This window comes from Cornus florida, unplaced genomic scaffold (genome assembly GCF_030987335.1).
Source record: "Cornus florida cultivar Cherokee Brave unplaced genomic scaffold, ASM3098733v1 CherokeeBrave_3.0.0_Hap2_Chr06, whole genome shotgun sequence".
NCBI lineage: Eukaryota > Viridiplantae > Streptophyta > Magnoliopsida > Cornales > Cornaceae > Cornus > Cornus florida.
The window spans coordinates 107,645,374-107,669,736 of NW_026775576.1; the positions used below are offsets into that span (position 1 = coordinate 107,645,374).

At 37.5% G+C, this 24,363-nt stretch overlaps 1 protein-coding gene across 1 annotated transcript; it reads left to right on the top strand.

Annotated features, from left to right (window-relative positions):
- Positions 1–1,930: 1,930 nt before the first annotated feature.
- On the top strand, positions 1,931–23,489 carry LOC132313777 (cell division protein FtsZ homolog 2-1, chloroplastic-like). Its single transcript, XM_059812717.1, has 8 exons — positions 1,931–2,189; positions 2,666–3,428; positions 4,871–5,170; positions 5,768–5,858; positions 6,598–6,722; positions 7,703–7,795; positions 22,943–23,008; positions 23,124–23,489. Exons 2-8 carry the CDS (start codon positions 2,772–2,774, stop codon positions 23,253–23,255), a joined length of 1,464 nt encoding a protein of 487 aa, XP_059668700.1. The 5' UTR covers positions 1,931–2,189; positions 2,666–2,771; the 3' UTR covers positions 23,256–23,489.
- The last annotated feature ends 874 nt before the right edge of the window (positions 23,490–24,363 follow it).

A 24,363-nucleotide genomic window follows, 5' to 3' on the forward strand; every position in this document is an offset into this window, starting at 1 on the left:
ACACTAAGGTAACAACCCACCGGAAATAAAACAATAATGCCCTCTAACGGCCTTTCATTTAACCCCTGGCCATTTCTGCGTAATCGGGTGATCCCAAACCCACATGGGACCTCCCAATCCAAAAATCTAAAAATGACCACAATGAACTCAAACTAAACCCGAAGAAACACCCCACACAACTTCCGAAAACATCGTGGCATGCATCCCTGTGCACGACTAAAATAAAAAGAAAAATGGTTGAAAAATACCGAAAAATTCAGGACGTCACAGACTGCTAAACCCTTGTGGAGTAGTTTCTTGATACTTATGCTCTTTCCTTTTTCTTCTATTTTCCCTTTTTTTTTTTCTTTTTTTTTTCTTCTTTATCACAAGCCCTAATTTTTCATCTTTTAAAGTAAAAATATTTCAGATTTTTCAAATTTTCTTCTTCCTCTTTCTCTTTTTCTCGATAATGGAGATTTTAGTTATGTAACAAGTCCTTTGTTATAGAACTCATTTCAAGCTCTCTCTCTCTCTTTAACCCTAAATTTGATCCCGTTTGTTTTACCTTTACATGTAAGATATTAAACATATTTTCAGTAGGAGAAACCCTATCATGCTGAGGTTTTGTGTTTAATTTGTCTTAGTACTAATAGTGAGAGAATTATTTGGATCAATTTGCTTGATTTGTGGTTATGTAAATTGCAAGGGTACCGCTTCTAATCAGATTGGACATCCGATAAGGTGATTATCAGATATGGATTGCCTAGGTAAAAATCCGTCGGATTATTGGATTGGACTGCTCATTGTGCTTATCAGATTCGGATCGGGTCGACCATGATCCGGTCCGAATCCGATCCGTTGACAGGTCTAGCAGTATATACTCTTTAATATCTTGTAATAGTTATTAGAAGATATGTATCCATATTTTATCATGTATTTGAAGAGTTGTGAGAGCTATATTGGTCCAAGCAAGGGTGCTTAGGATAGGGGAAGTGCTATGTGCACAAAGGTGAGTTAGAGTGTGTGCAGAGTGTGAAACAACTGTATGTGTATCAACTTGCATACAACGAGTGGATGATTTTGGGTAAAGCTCACAAGTTTTTTTTTTAATCTCAATTGAGGGGTATTTTTCTTGTAAAAACTTGGAGTCTTTGTGGTTGTGAATTTCATCAAACACTTATCACAGATTAAGGTTTCATGAAATGGTTTAATCTGTGAATGGTTTAAGATTGCTATGGTCTTTATATCATATTATGAAAAGTGTCTAAGCATTCAAAAAGAGGAAGAACCAAGTCTTGGTTCATCAATAATAACTTTGCAGGAAAAGATGATAAGTGGAATGGACTGTCTTGGGCCGACTTAATTAATGGGCTGCCCAAACACACCTAACAATTGAAATCCGAATATAATCCGCTCAAACAATCCCTAATAATGGTATCTCTGGTGTAACAAATTGTGATCGGGTAGAGACGCCATGTAACGTTTAATAACAAAAAAATTTAAAAATTGAATGAAAATTAGAAAAAAAATAAAAAAATTTTTACCAAATTTGATTAATTTATTTATATTTGAAAAAAGAAAAAAAAATCACAAAATATAATCTCCAATGAAATCCATGGCTGGGATTTTGATGAATCGGATCCTTTCAAATTTATCCGAGCTCCACATGGAAGGCCACCCCAGTAAGGACTTAAGAGGGAGCAAGGGTTCAAGGCCCACAGAGAGAGAGCCCCAATCAATCGCTTTAAAACACTAAGGCCGATAAGGAAGTGTTATTTGGTGTTTTGAGCCCACACATCACATGTTCTTTCCTTCCAAAAAAAACGCCAAATTGTTTCTTTGCTTTTTTTTTTTAAGTAGATGATGATGTGTTTTTATTTTTATTTTTTTTGGTTAAAAGTAGATGATGATGTTGTTGTTGTTGCTGTTGGTATGCTATTGGGTTGAGATTTTTACGGTCAACAACAAAATCCAGAGATAATGAACCCCTCCGTAATCCCTATACGGTATACCTATCTATTTAAGTGGGTAAAGTAAAGCTGAAGCCTAAAATTAAAGCCAAGCAGAGTGTTTACTAGTTACCACCTCTAAACGAGCCCTCTCTAAAAAAGAAAAAAAAAAAAAAAAAAAAACCATTTCATTTCTTTTCAATCTTATTTCAGCAATTGAGGTTTGTTTCTCTTTCCTAGCAACTATCTGCAGCACAGGTATTTGATTTTTCCTCCCTCTCTCTCTCTCTTTCTAAAAGTTGCCATTTTCTCTCTCTTGTTTTACTTGGGTTCAGTTCTTCATGTTCTAGGGTTGATATTCTTCTGTATCTTTGCTCCACCTGTCTGTGGCTCATCGTAGAGGACTCTAATTGTCTATTTTATTGCCTTTGCTTTCTCGATTTTATTTTTCTTTGTCAGACACTTTTTGTTCCTGTGTGTGTTATTTCGGCTTCCGTCAATTGATCTTTTGCAAGAAATAAATAAATAAAAATTGATCTTTTACACTTCAACTTTATGCAACCCACATTTGTTAGATTCTTAATTTCTGTGGCTAATTTGCGTAATTATACTGCGTCGAAGTTTATCTGTCTCAAGTTAATCATTTGTAAATTGATTTAAGTGCAACTTACCTTGATTATTTATTTCTTTTATTTAATTATTTCTGAGTATTTTCCTATTTCTCTGATAAACAGGTATTGGAACAATAATTTTAAATACAATTTGGTATATAGTAAATTGGGTGCCTCAATCTGTTAACGGTAATCCGTTTGCCTTTGTTTTCTATTTGGATTTGCTCTGATGGCGACCTGTATGTCGCCTTCTTATACATTGTCTGATACTCGGACCCCAATGGCGGTACTAACTGTTCTTGGAGGGAGAGTGTCAATGGAAAGTCACTTGGGGAGAGTATGCTCCCTCAAAGTGTTGGACGAGAAGAATGGATTTTGGGGTTCTGGCCAAAAGATTGCTTCAAATTTGCTTCACGTTAGATGTTCGGCAAACTCTCACAGTGTCAACCAATATCACAGTAAAGACCCATTTCTGAATCTACACCCTGAAATTTCCATGCTTAGAGGTGAGGGAAACACCACATTGACTAATCCAAGAAAGGATACTTCAAGTGGGATTGCTACTGAGGACTTGAGAGATTCCTCAAGATCAAGCAACTACAATGAAGCGAAAATCAAAGTCATTGGTGTTGGAGGTGGCGGGTCAAATGCAGTTAATCGAATGATAGAGAGTTCAATGAAGGGTGTGGAGTTCTGGATTGTTAACACTGATGTTCAAGCCATGAGAATGTCGCCTGTTATTACCGATCACAGGTTGCAAATTGGTCAAGAACTAACCAGAGGACTGGGTGCTGGGGGGAACCCAGATATTGGCATGAATGCTGCCAAGGAAAGCAGAGAGGCGATAGAAGAGGCAGTTTATGGTGCAGACATGGTCTTTGTGACTGTAAGTTTAGCTTCTGTTCATCCAATGAAATTTCCAGCATAAATTGGTTTGTATAGTAATATTATAAATTTTGTAAAGAATGTGTGGATCTGAAACTGTCTTCTTTATGTTAGGCTGGTTTCTGGTCCTTTTCTTGTGAAAGTTTTAACTTAGCATTAACAATAAAAGAAACTGCTTACAACAGGAAATGATCTCAGCTATATGCCCTGCCCCCCCTCCCCACATATATATATAGCAGATAAATGTTACAGTCATCAAATGACTTACCTTCTCTTGGTGACCACTGATAAAACTGAATCTACTTCCATATTCAAAGTTCATACTATGCAGATGAGTAATGGGTTTGATTAGATTGATGGACCTATGTTTATTATGTGTACTCTTTAGCTGTTTACCATATTAGCTTGCTGGAGTAATTCATGTGTTTCCTCCTCTACAATTTGGTCTATAATTGTTGATTAGTTTGTTAATCTGCAGTCTTCTTTATATCGTTCTTCACTCTCAATGGCTACAAGTAGTGGATTACTACAGTTGCTATAAACTTGAAGAATCTGGATCCTCTGACATTCAATGTGATCATTATAATTGTTCTGTTTACTACGGTCTTGTTTATTCTTTTGTTGGCGGTGCTTCCATAATGTCATAGCATATTGGGTCGAGGCTTCTTCCTTCCATAATCAATTCTGGAATTTCTAGTTATGCTGGTGTTTGGTTGATTCTAATGACAGTCAGCTTCGTGAATTCATGATTTTTCATCATTTTAAAAAGTATTTGAAACTTAAATTTAGTGAATTATGGGTAGGTTCAATTCAAATTCCGTGTGGTAATTATGCATTTCTAGTTGATTAGGTGAAGGTGCTGGCAGCTGAAATTTACAGAATCTACTAGCTGCAAGTTCCTGACTTTAGATGGTAATCAGTGCTGTTGCTGATGTGCAGGATAAGTTACCAGATTTTCTTTTGTACTTGCAGTGAAACTATTATTATTATTTTTTCACGAGACACTTGTTTATTATTTTAAATTAGTATTCTGATATTGTTCATAAGTATCAAGATAAACAGTCCGCGTTCATTCATTGACATGGTATGGAGTTTCTGCTAAGAAGGGATAATCTAGTGCTTGGCCTGTCGATATTTTAGAATTTGCATGTGTCTAGTATGTTAGGACCCACTGCTCCACATGCCACACACTTGATGCTCAAAATAAAAAACAACAATACTGGATTTATATCTTGTTCATGAGCTTGCAAATAAACAATGAACTTTCACTGGGTAAAATCTAATAGATCTACAAATTTATGTGGTATGAAATCAGCAAACCGCCTGATGGTTTTGTTTAAATGGTAACTTTGTAGTACAAAGCATGGCAAGCTTTCATCTTTCTATTGCATCTCTAGTTTTTGTTCCATACTTTTAACTGGTACTTTAAAAGATGATGTGCAGGCTGGAATGGGTGGAGGAACTGGCACTGGTGGTGCCCCTGTAATTGCAGGGGTTGCGAAATCAATGGGTATCTTGACTGTTGGTATTGTCACAACTCCTTTCTCTTTCGAAGGACGTAGGAGGGCAGTCCAAGCCCAGGAAGGAATTGCAGCTTTGAGAGACAACGTTGACACACTTATTGTCATTCCAAATGACAAACTATTGACTGCAGTTTCTCCTTCTACCCCAGTAACAGAAGCATTCAACCTAGCTGATGATATTCTTCGACAAGGCGTTCGCGGGATCTCTGATATAATTACAGTACGGAATGCCTAGTAACTTGTCATTAGAACTATCATTATTATCTCTGACATCATGTTAATTGAAAGTAAAGGAACCTCAAACTTGTGAAGTGTTTGTAATTTTCATTTCTTTTAGGTTTTTCCTAGGTAGGCTGTAGGTAGTAGGTGCATAAAGCATACCTATGTTGTATCACTTTTTATCCTCCTGTAGATAAGGTAATTATTTACTTATACTTTATAGATAATTATAACGAGAGGGTTAACATCTATACCTTTAGTTTACGGTTAGAGTCCTTCTGGACCCAAAGGGTTGATCAGTTATACTAAAAGCTATTGCTCCATGTAAAACAGGGAAGAAAAACTCATCATTTAACCCCACTATATGGGTGGTTTAGAACCTTGAACCTTGATTGTCGATGCTACAGCATATCTGTGAATACCTCTACAATTTTGAAAATGGCTGTGTGTATCTAAAGTAAATTTTGTTTGCATATGCAATCATCAGATTCATCCATTTTTTTTGGGTATGCGAATTCACTGAATTTCCTTTCTTCAAAAAGGTGTGATCTTTATGAGTAACTTTTTTTTTCATTTATCTAATATGAGTTGACTGCAGATTCCTGGACTGGTGAATGTCGATTTTGCTGATGTGCGAGCTATTATGGCAAATGCTGGGTCTTCATTAATGGGGATAGGAACTGCAACTGGTAATTTTAAGAAGCTATCTTGGTTGAAAAATACTGTGTATGTCTGAATGTGTGAAGTCTAGTTGACAATAGCTGATGTGCTGGATGGTTCTCTTTTCTTTTCCTATGTGTCTTAGTGTCTAGCTGGAGTAGCATCTTTATAAACTGAAAGATAATTATTCTTTCTCAATCTGCTTTCTGGTGGGTTTCTACAAGAAAATGTCAGCTTTATGTGGAACTTTTCATGGGGTGTAGTTTCTCAACAGCCTTGTTTTCTATAATCATCTGTCATCACTAATTTGTTGCCACCAGTTGGCCCTAAAATAATTTGATGGAGCAATAGCCAGATGGCTTGGTTATTGCAATAGTTTACGACAAGTGGATGTAGAAGAGGTAACCCATTTAATGTACAGTGTCCTTCCATGAATATATCCTCTGTGGACTTGTACTTTTCTGACCTCAATTTGACTTGATTTGTCATGTGGCATTACTATATATGCCAGAAACCAAAAAAAAAAAAAAAAAACTTGGATTTTTATTTATTTTTTAATATTTGATGAATCCTATATATCATGGCAGATCTAGAAGGAATCAATTTAATTACACCCCTGGCATATTATGGTTTGTGATGATCTCCCATAGTGTCATTTCCTGAAGGCATCCTCTTCATTAAGCTAATTGGCTAGCTACTAATCATTGCAATCTGATCAAGTGCTGATGCTTCCAATATGAGTTATATAATGCACTTCTTGCTGTGTAGGGAAAACCAGGGCAAGAGATGCTGCACTGAATGCAATTCAATCACCTTTATTAGATATTGGCATTGAGAGGGCTACTGGAATTGTGTGGAACATAACTGGTGGTAGTGATTTAACTTTGTTCGAGGTAGCACTCTCTGTCTCTGTGATGTGTGTTTTACATATTATTTTCCTATTTACCTCATCTTCACTTGGGCATTTGCTAAATGTAACCTATGTGTTTTAAATTATGAGGCAATTAAGAGGCAACTGCTAAGATATTCCAAAGAACCTTGCAGTCTACAGCCTGCTCAGCCATAATTTTTGTGGAAAATCTTTACCAACAAAGAAAGCTTGCATCTTAAAAAAGTTCCATCCACCTTGTTACCTTGAGGATTTTTCAGTATTAGTGCCGTTTCTCACATTAATAAAAGAAAAGGATAAATTCCTTATATCCTCTTCTCTTGCCATGTTTGCTTATCAAGACAGCAGTGATGACAATTTTTTTTCCCGATGAATGGGTGATGACATTTATTTTGCATCCACAAGCATGTTTCTGTATCTTTTTTCATTTTCCTCCCTATGCTTATTCGTACTTCTTTTTCACCTATAATCAGTATTATTTTGAAGGCTGTTACGAGGCATGTATGGGCCCCATCATCAATATTGCTTCACCATAACCTGCTATTGTGAGGTCCAATTTGCAGGTTGTATCTTAATGCAGTCAGTCACTTAAAAGTAATGTGACAAACAATTATTTATTTGGATTAAACTATCTTATCAGCTTCTTGTGCTGTGAAGCCTGTGATGGAATACCAAAATTGCCTTACTAGATACTTTTTTTTCTTTTTGAGAAATACTTATTGGATATCTAATAATACTCATTTATAGGCGGATTATGATCATGTTATTTTGTAGTCAAGTCTATCGTGTGGTCACTCTCACTGTGTGCTCATTGAATTGAGAAATGCTTCCTCATAACCTCTCGATCCAATGGCTGAGGATGCAAGATCGCATGAGAGTGTCCTTAAGATCACATGAGGATGCTTCCTCATAACCTCTCGATCCAATATCTGCTCCTTGATGTCTCTTCTCAATCTACTTTGTTTTTGTATGGGATTTTTACAGGTAAATGCTGCGGCAGAGGTTATCTATGACCTCGTAGATCCTAGTGCCAATTTAATATTTGGAGCAGTCATAGATCCAACGCTCAGCGGTCAGGTAAGTTACTACTGATTCAAACATGAACTTTATCTGTAATAATTACTGCAATAAATCAAGCGTTAGATTGAGTGGGATATCCACCACCTCCAAAAGGAATGCGGCTGATCTAAACAAGAAGGTATTAGGAGAGAATTGTTTTAGTGAAATGGTATTTCATTGATACTGAGAATGATGCACACGTACACTAATTATAGGCTATACAAGGCATTAAAAAAGGAACAGAATAACTATACAACTAATATTCCTTATTTACAGAGTTGACTAGGCATATATTTAAACATTACAACTAATTTTCCTTATTTACAGAGTTGACTAGGCCTATATTTAAACATAAAATACAGCTAGGCAATCCCTAGAGATCAGCAATAAATCTCAGCCAAATATTCTCCTTTCCAACACTCCCCCTCAAGCTAGTTTGAAGATATCTTCCATAGCCAGCTTGCCTGTCAATTTCTCAAATAGTTTCTTGGACAAACACTTGGTAAGAACATCGGCAATCTGTTCATCAGTTGGTATATAGGTCATACAAATCTGTCCGTTCTCTATTTTATCCTTGATGAAGTGTTTGTCTACCTTAACATGCTTGGTTCTATCATGAAGAGCAGGATTATGTGCTATTGAGATTGCTGCTTTGTTATCACAGTATGCCTTTATCGGAGAGGGACTTGAGACCTTCAGTTCGTCTAAGATTCTCTTAACCCACAACACCTCACAAATTCCGTGGGCAACTGATCTAAATTCGGCTTCAGCACTGCTTTTTGCCACCACATTTTGCTTTTTACTACACAAAGTAGCAAGGATTCCTCCAACAAAAGTGCAGTAGCCATACTCCCAGCCCAGTCTGCATCTGTATATACTTCAATTTGTAGGTGACCGTGCTTTTCAAACAGTAGGCCCTTCCTTGGTGATCCCTTTAAGTACCTTAGGATTCTGTACACAGCCTCGAAGTGTTCAGGACCTGGTGAGTGCATAAATTGACTTACCATGCTCACTGCAAAAGCTATATTTGGGCGAGTATGCGATAGATAAATTAGTCTACCAACCAGCCTCTGAAATTGTTCCCTGTTCTTCACATCTTCGGGTTTAACAAATTGGAGCTTCAAATTAGGTTCAGTTGGTGTCTCTGCCTTGCAACCGAGTAGTCCTGTCTCTCTAAGAAGATCCAACACATATTTTCGTTGAGACACGGAGATTCCCTTTTAGACTTGGCAAATAGGGCTGCAATCGAGCCGAGCTGTTCGCGAACTATTCGGGCTCGGCTCGTGAATTACTCGGCTTGATTCATAAACGAGCCGAGCCTGAACATCAATAGGCTCAATTCGTTTGTTCATGAACCGTTTACGAATTGAGCTCGATAATGCGTTCGCGAACATACTCGATTATAATATATATATATATATATATATATATATATATATATATATTAATATATATATATACATACCCAATTATAATATATACAAAAGTTGGGGTCAGATTGTAATTGTATGTAACACATTTATATGTAGATATATATTTATGTTGGGGTCATATTGTAATTGTATATAAAGTTTGTGGTTATTATGTAAATACACCTTTCTTGTCTTTGTATATAAACCCTTTTATGTAATGTTTAGGGTTAATAGAATATCTATCCGCCTCCATCTCAATCTGTTCTCTCTCTCTCATCATTGACCACAGTGACTAGGCGCCTCCATCTCAGCCTCCATCTCAATCTGTTCTCTCTCTCTCTCATCATTGACAAGTGACCACCCACAAGGCAACAATATCTCTGCCTCCATCTTAATCTGTTCTCTCTCTCTCATCATTAACCAGTGACCACCAACGAGGCAACGATCCCCAACCATCAACGAAGAACGGTCGTCGGGATCTCACTCCCTCATCTACCCTCTCTTTTACCTCCGGCATCCCTTCCGTCTACCACTAGTGGCTTCACTGCCTTCGTCCATCACCACTCAACCCTCCTCTCTCCTCTTCTTTCTCTCTTTATATATATATATATATATATATATATATACCAACCTCCACTGGTGCTAACATCGGCCTTCTCTTTTCCGGCCGTTCTATCTCTCGCCGTCTCTGTCTTTTTCGGTGACCAAGGCGATTCATTGTCGGTCATCATCGTTGTGCTGATCCGATTTCTGGCACTGAGAGTTGTCGCCCACGAGCTATCGAGCTCCGGCTTGAAACTCGTCAAACATAGCCCGAGCCGAGCTCGAACTAAATTTTCTAGGCTTGACTCGAGCTTGAGCCGAGCTCGAGCGCACCATTAATCGGCTCGACTCGGCTCGTTTACAGCCCTACTGGCAAACTCCATTCCAAGAAAATACTCTAAGGCTCCCAAGTCGTTAATCTCAAAGTCATCAGCAAGAACTCTCTTGAGTCTTTTGAGTTCAACATGATCATCACCTGTTAATATTATATCTTCAACATAAACAATCAAAATAGCAATCTTTCGTTCTTTTGAGTGCTTATAGAACATAGTGTGATCTGCCTGACTTTGTGTATATCCGTTGCCCTTTACAGTTTTCCAAATCGCTCAAACCATGCTCTGGGAGATTGTTTGAGGCCATACAGGGATTTTCTTAGTCTACACACTTTCCTTTCACCAAGACGTTCTTCAAACCTCGGTGGTAGGCTCATAAAGACTTCCTCTTCCAAATCCCCGTTTAAGAATGCGTTTTTTACATCTAGCTGTTGTAATGGCCAATCAAAACTAACTGTTAAGGATAGTAAGACACGGATTGAATTAATCTTTACGACCGGAGCAAAAGTCTACTGGTAATGAATACCGTGTGTCTGTGTAAATCCTTTTGCCACTAAACGTGCCTTGTACCTTTTATTACTTCCATCAGCTCTACACTTAACTGTAAACACCCATTTGCATCCTACCGTTTTCTTCTCCCTGGGTAAGTTAACTATCTCCCAATTCTTATTCTTTTTCAGAGCATTCATCTCTTCCAAAACTGCCAATTTCCAATCCGGATTATCTAAAGCTTCCTGAATGGTTCTCAGGATAAATAGGTGGGAGATTTTTGAGGTAAAAGCTTTATGAGACTTAGAAAGCTTACGGTAAGACACATATTTAGCAATAGGATGTTCTGTACAGGTTCGGACTCCCTTTCTAAGTGCTATAGGTACATCAAGATCAAAAGCAGTAGGAGTGGAATTTGACAAAGAAGGATTACAGTTACCTGGAGTAGTAGATGGACTATCGCTCGGAGACAGTGGTTGGTCTTGTGCTAGAGTTGTAGGCAAGTCTTTATTTTTTTAATGAGTACTCCTAGTGTAAACACGGAGCATTGAGTCTTGATTATTAGAGGTGGAAGGATCAAGAACAGGTACGGGAAAGAAGGTATTAGGCAGAGGAACAGCTAAGGTATTAGGTAGAGGAACAACTGTTTCCCAAAACTGAGCTTCATTATTCACTATCTCCCCTTGAAGATAGTTTTGTCCAAAGTAAGGCTGACTTTACACAAATGATACATCCAGACTCAAAAATGTTTTTTGTTTTAGGATTATGACACTTGTATCCCCTTTTATTTGGCGCATAACCGATAAACACACATTTTTCTGCCCTTGATCCAGTTTGGATCGAAGCCTACCAGGTATGTGAACAAACACAGTGCACCCAAAAATTTTCAAGGGTAAGTCGGAGAAAAGTCAACATTCAAGGAAGAAGTTTTTGAAACACTCTAAAAGTGTAATATATTTTAAAATACAAGTAGGCATTCTATTTATCAAATATGATGCTGTCAAAATAGCATCTCCCCATATATATTTTGGTACTTGCATTGAGAACATAATGGCATGTACAACTTCAAGTAAATGTCTGTTTTTTCTCTCGGCAATACCATTTTGTTGAGGAGTATCACTACAAGTAGATTGATGTTGAATCCCCTTTTCCTTCAAAAAATTTTCCAAAAATTGATTGAAATACTTAGTTTCATTATCAGAATGAAGTATTCTTATTTTTGTTTGAAATTGGTTTTCAACCATATTATAAAAAAAATTTAACAAATTTTCAACTTCAGATTTATCATTCATCAAATATACCCAACATAGCCTAGTGTGATCATCTATGAAAGTTACAAACCATTTTTTTCCAGAAGATGTGGTAATTTTCAAAGGACACCAAACGTCACTACGAATTAAGTAAAATGGTTTTGAGGCACAATATGGTTTTGAATTGTACATAGTACGATGGCTCTTTGATAAATGACAACTTGACATTGAAAAGATGAACAATCCACGCTTTTAAATAAATCAGGAAATAGATACTTCAAATAAGAAAAACTAGGATGTCCTAGTCTAAGATGCCAAATCATTATTTGTTCACAGACACAGAGAGAACTAATACTAGTACCAAAACCTTGAGCTTGTTTATTACGGAGGAAGTTGTCATCAAAATAGTAAAGACTGTCCACCATTCTAGCACTGCCAATCATCATCCTCGTGCTTTGGTCCTGAAAATCACAGTAAGAGTCAAAAAAGGTAACACGACAATTAGAATCTTTAGAGAGTACTCACAGATAAGAGATTACAGGCAAGATTAGGGACATGAAGGACAGATTTTAGGGTGATTTTTTCAAAAATTTTGATAGAGCCTTTTCCTGCAATAGATGAAAATTTTCCATCTGCAATTCTAACATTTTTATTACCAGAACAAAGCGAATAAGAACGAAATACAAGAGAGATTTGTCATGTGATTAGAAGCACCCGAATCAATGATCCAAGGTGTAGGACTAGAATGACAAGAGAAAGCACTAGAGTTGCTACCTGTTTGAGCCAGAGAAATATAAGGAATACCAGACTCTGGATCGGATTTCAGCAGCTTCAGAAGATGATCCATCTGCTCTTTACTGAAGGGACCAGGATCAGCCTCATTTGCACGATCAGATTGGTCAACAGGCTTGCTGCTCTTCCAGTGGGCGGGTTTGCCATGAATCTTCCAGCATGTCTCACCTGTATGATGGGGTTTGTTGCAGAAATCACACCATATCCAAGGCTTGTTCTCGGCTCTGCGCTGGTTATTGGAAGTTCTGCTCGCATTTGCATCAGCTGCGATTAGGGCAGAGTGTTCAATCGATGCCCTAGCCCCCTTTTTTCCGAGCATAACACTACGGCGGCTTTCCTCCCTCCGAACTTCAGCAAATACCTCTCCAAGTGAAGGAAGAGGGCCACAACCAATGATCCTTCCCCTTACTTCATCAAATTCTACGTTCAGGCCAACGAGAAATTTGTAGATGCGATCGTTTTCCACTGTCTTCTTGTGGTGATCGCAATCATTTGGAGATTTCCATTCATAATCATTGAAAATATCCAAATCCTGCCACACCCTTTTCAACATATTGAAGTATTTGGTGACGTTATCTCCCTTTTGTCGAATTTCTCCGAGTTGTAGTTGCAGTTGCAGTTCGTACACTTGGGATTGATTGCCAAGGTCAGAATACATTTGGTGAATATTATCCCAGAGTTCCTTGGCAGTTGGATAGCACATATAGTTAGAGGCGATGTCTTCATCCATGGAATTAACAAGCCAGGCCATAACCATGGAATTTTCTGCATCCCAAGTGGCACAAGTCGTATCCTTCAAATCAGGTACCTTTGTATCACCAGTCAGGTACCCAATCTTTCCTCTCCCTCGAATATACATACGCACTGATTGAGACCAGCGCAAAAAATTGTCTCCATTAAGACGTATAGTGGTTACCTGAACAGAGTGCGAATCAAAATTGGGACCACGGTTTTCAGTAGGCTTTGAAGAGACTTCAAACATCATGAGAAGCTAGGGTTTCGATTTGAGGAAAAAGAAAAAAAATGTGGAGTTTACCAAGGAATAAGTCCTGGTAATTTTTTTTTTTAATCGAAATGCAGAAAAGAGTTAGAAATAAAGTTCTTGCTCTGATACCATCTAAACAACAAGGAATTAGGAGAGAATTGTTTTAGTGAAATGGTATTTCATTGATACTGAAAATGATATACACGTACACTAATTATAGGCTATACAAGGCATTAAAAAAGGAACATAATAACTATACAACTAATATTCCTTATTTACAGAGTTGACTAGGCCTATATTTAAACATAAAATACAGCTAGGCAATCCCTAGAGATTAGCAATAAATCTCAGCCGAATATTCTCCTTTCCAACAGGATTCTAGTCCTAGTTGTTTAAAAGTGTGTTTGTATGTATGTGTTTTCTATCCACAAAAAGAAATAAATAAATAATAAAATTGTTATACTATGAAGCATTGACATGGATCACATATACAAATATGACACGGCATGTACATTCTGAAACAACAAATTCTACAAAACTAGATACCATACGGCAAGGACACAAGTGTTTACATATTTCATGTATATATATAATAAAAATAATTATTTGTCATAAGACACACACACACACATATATAGTAGAAATATAAAAAAGAAGAGAAAGGAGAGAATCGTGTAAAGGCTTGAAAGAGATAATCACTCATTCACAACTCTAGTATTTATAGATAAAAAAGAACACATGCTCATATTACAAAAAAGAAAATAAAATCAAATCTAAATTAAAGAAAGGAAATAAAATCAAATCTAAATCAAAAATATTCTATGGCATATTCTATAGCATAATCAAATCTCTGCTAATATGGTAAATCATTCCATAAATTGTGGTTATCATGTTTGCTAACACTCCCCCTCAAGTTGGTGCGTGGATATTTGAAACGCCCAACAATGCATTCTCAAACATAATCTTGCTGACGCTCTTTGTAAGAATGTCTGCAAGCTGCTGAGAGGTTGTGACAAATGGAGTGCAAATTTGACCAGAGATGATCTTCTCTCGAATAAAGTGACGGTCCACCTCTATATACTTAGTCTTGTCATGCTGAATGGGATTTGCTACCATGCTAATGGCAGTGTCGCAGTAGAGTGAGAATGGAAGTGACACTAGAAGGCACAAGTCTATCATCAAGCTTTTCAGCCATAACGACTCACATACCCCAAGAGCCATAGTCCTATACTCTGCCTCTGCATTAGATCAAGAGACAACATCCTGCTTCTTACTGTGCCAAGTAATCAAGTTACTACCAATAGTGGTACAATAGCCCGAAGTTAACCTCCTATCTAAAACTGATCATGCATAATCAGCATCTGTCCAAGCCTCAACACGTAAGTGACCATGATTGGCAAACAAAATACCACGGCCCGGACACCCTTTCAAGTAACAAAGGATCCGAATAGTTGCATCAAGGTGAGGGGTACGAGGAGAGTGCATGAATTGACTCACAACACTTGCAGCATAAGCAAAGTTAGTTCAAGTCATGGATAAATATATGAACTTCCCCACAAGTCGTTGATACTGACCAATAACTCCCCCTCAGAATCAACCAACCAATGATTCTGCTCAATCGGAGTATTAGCAGGACGAGCGCCAAGCTGACCAGAAGTAGAAAGCAAGTCAAGAACATACTTGCGTTGAGAGATGAAAATGCCAGCCTTGAAGCGAGCCACCTCAATGCCCCAAAAGTACCAAAGGGGACCAAGATCCTTAATTTCAAACTGACGACCAAGATAGCTCTTACCCTCTGCAATTCCGGTAGTATCATCTCCCGTAAAAACAATATCATCAACATACATAATGAGAGCAACTATCTTACCTCCTGAATGACGTAAGAACAAGGTATGATCTGCTGCACTTTGATGGAAACCAAACTTGAGCATGGCAGTGCCAAAGCGATCAGACCATGCTCGAGGAGACTACTTGTGGCCATACTGGGAACGACGAAGACGAAGACGACAGACCATACCAGAATGAGCAGGAGAATGAAAGCCCGGAGGGAGAACCATGTAAACCTCCTCCTGCAAATCACCATTGAGAAAGGCATTCTTGACATCTAATTGAAATAGAGGCTAAGATCGAATTGCAGCAACGGAAAATAATACACGGATGGTATTTATCTTGGCAACAGGGGCAAAAGTCTCCTGATAATCTATGCCATAAGTCTGAGAATAACCCTTGGCAACCAACTGGGCCTTGTAACGAGCAACTAACCCATCTGGATTATTCTTAACTGTAAACACCCAATGACAATCCACAGCCTTTCGTCCAATAGGAAGTGGAACCATGTCCCAAGTTTGATTTTTTTCAAGTGCTTGTAGTTCTTTTGTCATAGCATCATGCCATTGAGGTTGTGCTAGTGCATCTGCAACACTAGAATGAAGAGGAACCGAGACAATAGAAACAAGAAACTCCGATAGGAGGGTGAGAGAGCACATCAGAAACAAAATTAGCAATAGGGTATGCACAAGAATGTTTACCCTTTCGAAAAGCAAAGCAAAATAATAGCTTGAGAAGGCGGAGCTGGTGCGGAAGGAATAGGGCAGTCGATCGTGGGAGTAGAAGCTTGTACCTATTGTCTCCGACTATAAACCCGTGGAAAAGGAACAATTGCCCTTGCTGCTGGAGGCGTATTACGAGGAGAAATCATAGAAGACGAAACAGGTAAAGGTAGAGGTGTTGAAGACGGAAGGTGATCATCAATTATATTCAATGGGAATTATTCACTTTGAGAACCAATTGAACCACTATAGTATGATAAATGCTCAAAGAAAGAAACATCCATGGATATAAACCGCCGACGATTGAGAGGATGGTAACACCTATAACCTTTTTGAGAGTGCAAATAGCCAAAAAAACACACGCTTTAAAGCCTTGGGGTCAAGCTTTGTACGACTCTGGCCCAACTGCTAAACAAAGCGCACACACCCGAAGACTAGCAGAGGAATAAAAAAAAAAAATGAATTGGGATGTAAAATTGAGAGTTGGGTTGCAAAGTTAAGAACCCTAGAAGGAGTCCTATTAATGATGTAAACAGCTGTAAGAACTGCATCTACCTAAAATGACTGGGGAACATTCATGCCAATGCAGATTGCTCAGTGTACTCCGTGCCCTGGTCAGATTTGAATTTTTTAATGGTACGACCATATTGAGAAATTTTTAATAATGGTGTACACACTCATTTTTTATTTTCATAAGATAAACCCATGTAACACGACTATGATTATCAGTGAACAACACGAAATATCGAAATCCAAGACTAGAAGTAACTGGGCAAGGACCCCACACATTTGAATGAACAAGATCAAAAGGTGTTAAAGCAGATTTATTACTACTAGCAGGATAATTGGAACAAACATGTTTAGCCAGGTGACACGCCTCACAGGATAAATCTAAGACTACCATGTTACAAAATAAGGAAGGAAATAAATGTTTTAAATAATCGAAAGAAATATGTCCTAAATACATGTGTTAACGCATAAGCTGGGCTTTATTAGATGAAACAAAATTAGAAAATGAAACTGAATGTGCTTAAGGTGATAAAGGAGCATCCTAAAGGTATAGACCGTCCACTTCACGCCCACTCACTTCAATCGTCTGTTTCGACACTAGATCCTGAAAAATACAATGAGAGGGAAAGAACGTTACGCTACAATTTAATTATTTAGTAACACTACTAACAGAAATAAGATTTGTAGTCAACTGTGGAACATAAAGTGTATCTGACAAAGTTAATGAAAGAGTAACATATATGTGACCCTTCCCAGTAATGGAAAATGGAGAGCCATCCGCAAGGCGTACCTTACGATGGTCAGAGCAGATACTATAAGATTGGAAGAATGAGGACATACCAATCATATTGTCTAAAGCATCAGAATCAATAATCCATGGTGTCGAAGATGTAGATACGCTATATGCAGATGCAATAGTACCTGAGTGGGCATAAATGGAGGTTGGTTGAGATGATGCCTCCATTTGGTTGAAGAATTGTTTGAACTTGTCCAAATCAGCTTGAGTGAAGGTAACTGTGTCAGAAGATATAGAGGTAGAGTTGTCAGGAGTTGACAACGAGACTGGTTGTGTAATAGAATATGCAGAGGATCGAGGCTGTTCTTTCTGTTGCGGTGAGCGTCCATGTAGACCATAACAACGAGATTTAATGTGACTAATTTTTCCGCAATGGTCACACCACCCATGTTGTCGTCCCAGAGGAGGACCGATGGTAGAACTCTGAACTGACTAAGATGGTGCAGTTCTTGAAAGGTTGGGAACCCGAATTGCCATAGCAGAACGATCAACACAAGCAACACCTAATGGATGAGTTCGACGGCTCTCATTTGAAAACACATAGGAGTATGCATCCTCAAGAGTAAAGAATAAAGATAATCCCAATAAACGAACACGAGCATACTTAAACTCGTTGTTCAACCCGGTAAGAAACTGAAACACTCGATTCTTCTCCACAATCTCTGGATATAAAACTACATCATCTGGATCCTTCCAAGAGTGGAAGGAATTATAATATGACATCTCCTCCCAAATAGCACGAAGTTTGGCGATGTAACCTGAAACTGTTAAGTCATCCTGAGAATTTGTGGTGATATCTCACCCCAACTAGAAAATTCATGCTTTATTCTGCCTCTGAGAATAAGTGCGTTAAACTGAATCCCAAATCTGCTTAGCAGTTTTCATAAACATATAGCCAACGACTATGTTTGGTTGCATCGAATTGACTAGCCAAGACATAACCATAGCGTTATCTGCAAACCACTGTGGATATGCCTTCTTTGACTTAGCTGGCTCTTTCTCAGAACCAGTAATATAGCCAATCTTGCCTTTGCCACCAATGAACATCTTGGCAGGCTGTGCCCAAGTCAAATAGTTATAGCCATCCAACTTCACTGTGGTAATTTGAAGTCCTGGATTTTCTGATAAGTTGGTGGGAAAAATGGCACCACCACTCACAAAATTTGAACGAAGAGAATTAACAGTCGATGACCCTGAATCTGTCATAATTTGTCACACGACAATAAAAAAAAAAAAGGCCAAAAATACCACAAATTCTGTTAATAAATCAAAGGGTTAATTACAACGACGTCCCCTAAGATTTGCCATAATGACTGCCATATACAAGTTAGGATTTTTTTGAACAATAACTTCCCCTGTACGAATTTTGAACCAAACAGATCCTTAAAAGGTTGGAAAAAATAAAAATAAAAGAATATTATGACAACTTTGTCCACACTAAATAGGATTTTTAAGCCCAACCATCCACCCCTCCTCTTCCCCCTTTCTCTGCACCCACAATCATGGATTACTTCACCTCGTACCACCACTACTCATCACAACCACCACCACAATCTAACGCCACCACAATAGCTAAGAAAAAAAATTCTTCTATCATTACCACATGCTTGATTGGCGTTTGCTGTGGATTTGTCTTCATCGAACCGAGATGTGTTCTAAAGCTCTCATCGGAGCTGTGTGGACAATCGCTGTAGTTATTGGGTTTATTTGGAGCCCACGTTGAGGTCACTATAACTCTGTGCTCTCATTGAATTAAATGGATCTTTAATCCGGCAACAATGGATACTTCAGCTCCGGTCAATTCTCAGTCCGATCAGGCTTCTTTCCAGCAACAATTGAGACTACAACTACTCTAATTGATCTTCTATAATAGCTTCGGCTGACTTAGGTTCTCTATATGGGTCTGTTGTTGTCAAAGAAAATCAAGATGAAAGGCTTGTGTTGTATCTCTGGACTTATCAACATAAACAACTCAAATTGCTCTGAACTTGCCCAACCTCTTACCACCACGCACAACCACGACCACCACTACTCATTATCACCACCATCGTAGAGTATCTATTTCGACCTTGAAGATGATTATGGGAGGTTTGAGCTGTGTATTTATTTTGGTGGGTTGTGTTTTTAATGGTGGGTGGTGGTTGTGGTGGTAAAGAAAGATGGCGGCGAATATGGGTAATGCGGCGGCGCGGATGAGGCAGTGATGCAAGTAGGAAGGTTTAGGATAATTTGACCTATTTAAAAGGGTAGTTTGGTCCAAGAAAAATGAATTTTAAAGATTAAAAAAATAATTTCATATTTCAAATAGGTCAAGGGTAGCAATGTCAATTCACCATGTGTGGTGACTATTAAGGGTGTCTTTGTTAACTTTATTAAACCTGAGGGGGTGTTATTGTCCAAAAATTGATCAATTTGTATTTGGCTGTCAATAGGGTAAACCACAAGGGGTGTCACTGTAATTAACCCTAAATCAAAGAGTCTCCTCAGACTATAAACAATAACAATGTCTCCTCAGACCATTTTCGAAAAATCCAAATACATACTTTTTTTTTTTTTTAAGAAGCGCTGCCTGCTTACATATAGCCAGACAACCTCCTCCTTAATATCCGGAACCTCTCTGTAGACTCAAATTTTTTTTAACCGGAGCCCTTTTAGGTGTTGGAGACCAACTATCCTAATTTACCCAACCCTAGAAGAGTAAAAAAAAATTCTAAAACTTAAAAATACCTATTTTCAATCACAAAACAGTAGCACAGAAAAACATGTGTAGGCAACGTCACACGATGTCACAAACAGCCTAAGGTAGCTGTTGCACAAGTAGCAAGGCTGCTGAAAGGTGTGGAAAGGTGTTGGCTCTGATACCAAGTAGAAATATAAAAAGAAGAGAAATGAGATAATTATGTAAAGGCTTGAATGAGATAAACACTCATTCACAACTCTAATATTTATAGATAAAAAATAGCACATGCTCATATTACAAGAAATCAAATCAAATCAAATCAAAATCAAAAAAAGGAAATCAAATCAAATCTAAATCAAATCACAAAATATTATATAGCATATTCTATGGCATATTCTATAGCATAATCAAATAACTGCTAATACAGTAAGTCATTACATAAATCGTGGCTATCATATTTGCTAACATATATATATTAGCTCATTTTTCATGAATCCATCAAATATTCCAAGTTTTTATCTTATAAATTAAAATTCACATAAGAAAATTGGCTTGTTTTTGCATGAAGATGGACTTGGGATTAAATTCATCCTCATTATATCTCAACTAATCTACTCAAAATAGATGGTCCAAAGACATTGTTTAATTTTTCCTAAATCTACTATAATGCTGTACTAGAAAATGGCACATTGCGTGTCATGAGAAGTATAAAATGACATACTTTCTATTTTAAAGTATTCAGTTACTATTTATAAATACATTTCGGAAGGTATGTGACACAAATTTACGAGTATCTCAGGAGTACAAGTATCTCATTATTCTCATAAGGATATGATATGGTAAAGTTCTCTTTTAGAAGTATCCCGCTCCACAGTATCATGGATATGTAATATTATTGTCATGAAGATACCATTCCAAAATTACTTTAATAATTTGTATCTTACGTTGTCATTTTACAAATATGGGCTATTTAAAATTTGTTTACTTTTTCATTAAGGTTTGCCATTTTGGTTCAGAAAAGTGGCTTCTATTAATTTCAGGAAACTACGGTTATGTGATACCATATAAAGGATTGTAATCAATTTTTCTGGTAAAGAAGAAACAAATTTTTTTAGGAGGTTAATCACTCTTGAAATGATTTTTTGGAGCGTCACCCATCCAAGTAATCAAATCTCTTTCCTGTTCTTATTTATTTTTTTTTTTTGATTACGATGCGTTAGGATTGTATCAGGCAGTGTTACATCTATCTGGTCATGGCTACACCACTTGAGATATATGCTCAATGAGAAGAGTACGTCAGTGCTTGGTGAAGCAATTGCAGAAAACCCACACATTTGTGAAGGCTTCAGTGAGATCAGCAAAATACTTAAGGAGACATTGATGAGGACATGATTATAAATTGCCAAGTCCTTATCGTATCATCATATCATGTTCTTAAACTTTCCTATCAGCATGTCTTTGTCCATATCTTATCATCTTAATATTGTGAGAAGTTGCCTAATGATAGTTGGGACCTCATCCTCCAGTTTCCTTTCTAGTATTCAAAGGAAATATGGAAGTTCTTGAACTACCAGCGACTGTTGTATCTTTTAAGAAAAGAGTCCGAAATCAACCTTACATTTTAGATAGCCAAGTAACTTTAGAAGAGGAAGTTTCGACAATAAATCAACAAATCTTGGTATTGTGGACCACTTGCTTTGAATTTTTTACCTCATAATGTAAGAACTCTTCTTGTGGAAAATAAAATGAGAGCAAAAGTTCTGACTGCCAGATAATCTGAACTTGCAAAAGACATCACTTCTACCATCTGTTGGAAAATTATCTTGTAAAGATATCTAGCAACAATCCATGATATACGAAACTGTGTTTTTCCTATTTATTCACTACACATAGGGGTCATTGTTTAGCTATCAGACCCTTTGTCTGATATGGGAAATCTGTTAAATAAACAGCATTAATATTTTAATTTCATTTATAGCCCTATTCATGTTTCAAAACGTTATATATGTGGATCCTGGTGTTCTTTCTTGTGCCATCTCAATTCCCATCAATTGGATGATAGAGTCATGATCACTATCCTGTGGTAAGTCTGATGTAAGAATCAAGTTGTTCAAGACCCAAAGCCCTCTCATCTATGGGAACTGATGTATATTTGGGAAGAACAGTGGAATTGAAGTGGATATTTGGAAACATATTTTTACTTGAACACCCAACTGCATAAGAAAATGATTCTTTCTAGGTTAACCAGTTTGTAACGAAAAATATCGGGTGATGCCTTTATGCATTCAAATTTTATAGACAGATGTGAATAAGTATAATGCGATAGTCACAAAGAGGACCTGTTACTACAATTTTTTCTTCCTTTAATTTTTTTTTTTTCTTTTCAAACTTCTTCAACTATATATTTGTGGCAGAAACAACAAGAAATGCAACTTTAGAAATACAATGTATGTAGTAATTTGATGATTATGGTTAGAGGACTGGTAGAGATATTGGAGCTTTGTTGATTGTTGAAAAACCAATCACATATCCAAGGATGCTTAGTGCATCAGAAGAATATTATGTTATTATGTGAATCAATTGATGAGTTAAATCTAGCATTTCATATGATTTTCATTTTGTATTCCTTTGTAATATTTTTTACCCGTACAAGTAGGCCTGCTTTGTTTTTATTGGTTTTACCAAGAGCTGAATATGGACTACATTTCCACCTTTGAAAGTGTCAGTATTCCCCAAGTTTAGCATTTCAAATGAAAATCCTCTTAAAGCGACATTTGCTTGGACTTTTCTGTGCACCTTGAACTAACATGTTTATACTGCCTTTCAGATAAGCATAACCCTAATTGCTACTGGATTCAAACGCCAAGAAGAAAGTGACGGGAGATTCCTCCAGGTATCAGTCGTAACCACTTGCCACCGCTCCCATGCACACACCTGTCCACCCTGCTACATGTAACCCAAAATTAACTTTTAAATCCCAAGTTTGATAGCTTCTGGTAAAAATGCAGGCAGGTCAGCTAGCACAGGGAGATATCACCCTTGGAATCAACCGGCGACCTTCCTCTTTCACTGAAGGTGGTTCAGTGGAGATCCCCGAGTTCCTGAGAAAGAAAGGGCGCTCACGCTATCCAAGAGCTTGAATTATTTATTCTACGTTTTCCCACTGTAATATACCTTTTCCAAGCCCATCCAATTCCCATCAAACCTGACTTTGCTTTTTAGGAAACTAAAGCATGCGTTTGTACAGGATTTTATTATGTCATCAAATGTTCACTCTGAGATAACACAGTGCATGCCTTTCCTAATAAATAGTTGTAGTGGTGTTTTTTTGCCTTTAATTGCTGAAGACAATAGCATAACTTTATTATTTTCCATCCTGACCGACCAGTAATTTGAGATTCCTAGAGTTTGGTTATAAACAAGCATATTGGACTTGCTTTGATTGGTTTATACCGAGTGAATTCCCTAGTGTTTGTTCATGTTTAATGACTGACGGAACTATATATTTTCATCTATCAATATGTAGGTGTGTGTGTGCGTGTGTATATATATATATATATTTACTGAGTTTCTGTGGGGGATATTAAATGCTCCAGGTCATGTTTGGCAACAAAATAAAAGTTATTTATCGATCACAATGGCAATGACTGGTAGAATGCTAGACTTGAGAATTGTTTTGCAGGGTCTTTCTTTTGAACTGAGACAGTATTCATATGAAGCACAAGGCTCAAAAGCTTGGGAACGCGATCAACCATACCATGAACATGCTTATACGTAAGCCTAAGCCTAGTATAGTAGTGGTGTTATTATCTCTGTATCTCCCTCCTTAAACTAATTAATCAAATGTCAATAACTTATACTAGCTGGTATATTATAAAGGACACCTCCTGGTTGGCCTGACACCGGACTAAGGATTAAGTGTGACTCTGATATCAACTATACTGCCAGTGGTTGCCTGTTAATCGAAAAGCTTAAGTTATTGGGTAGTGTTATATACCCACCAATATATGCTCAACACTCCTCATCTGAATTCGATGTGGGATAAGAATTGTGACGTCCCACATAGCATGGGGAGAGAAGTTGTTGAGACTTGTATGTGTTGATACCCTCCTAATTGTGTAGGCATTTTTTTAGCAAAGCTATGAGCACCGAGAGGAGAGTGCAAAACGGGCAATTTACACGGTTTGGGTGGGTCATCACAAATGATATTAGATTTGAGTAAAACCATGAATACCGAGAGTGTGCAAA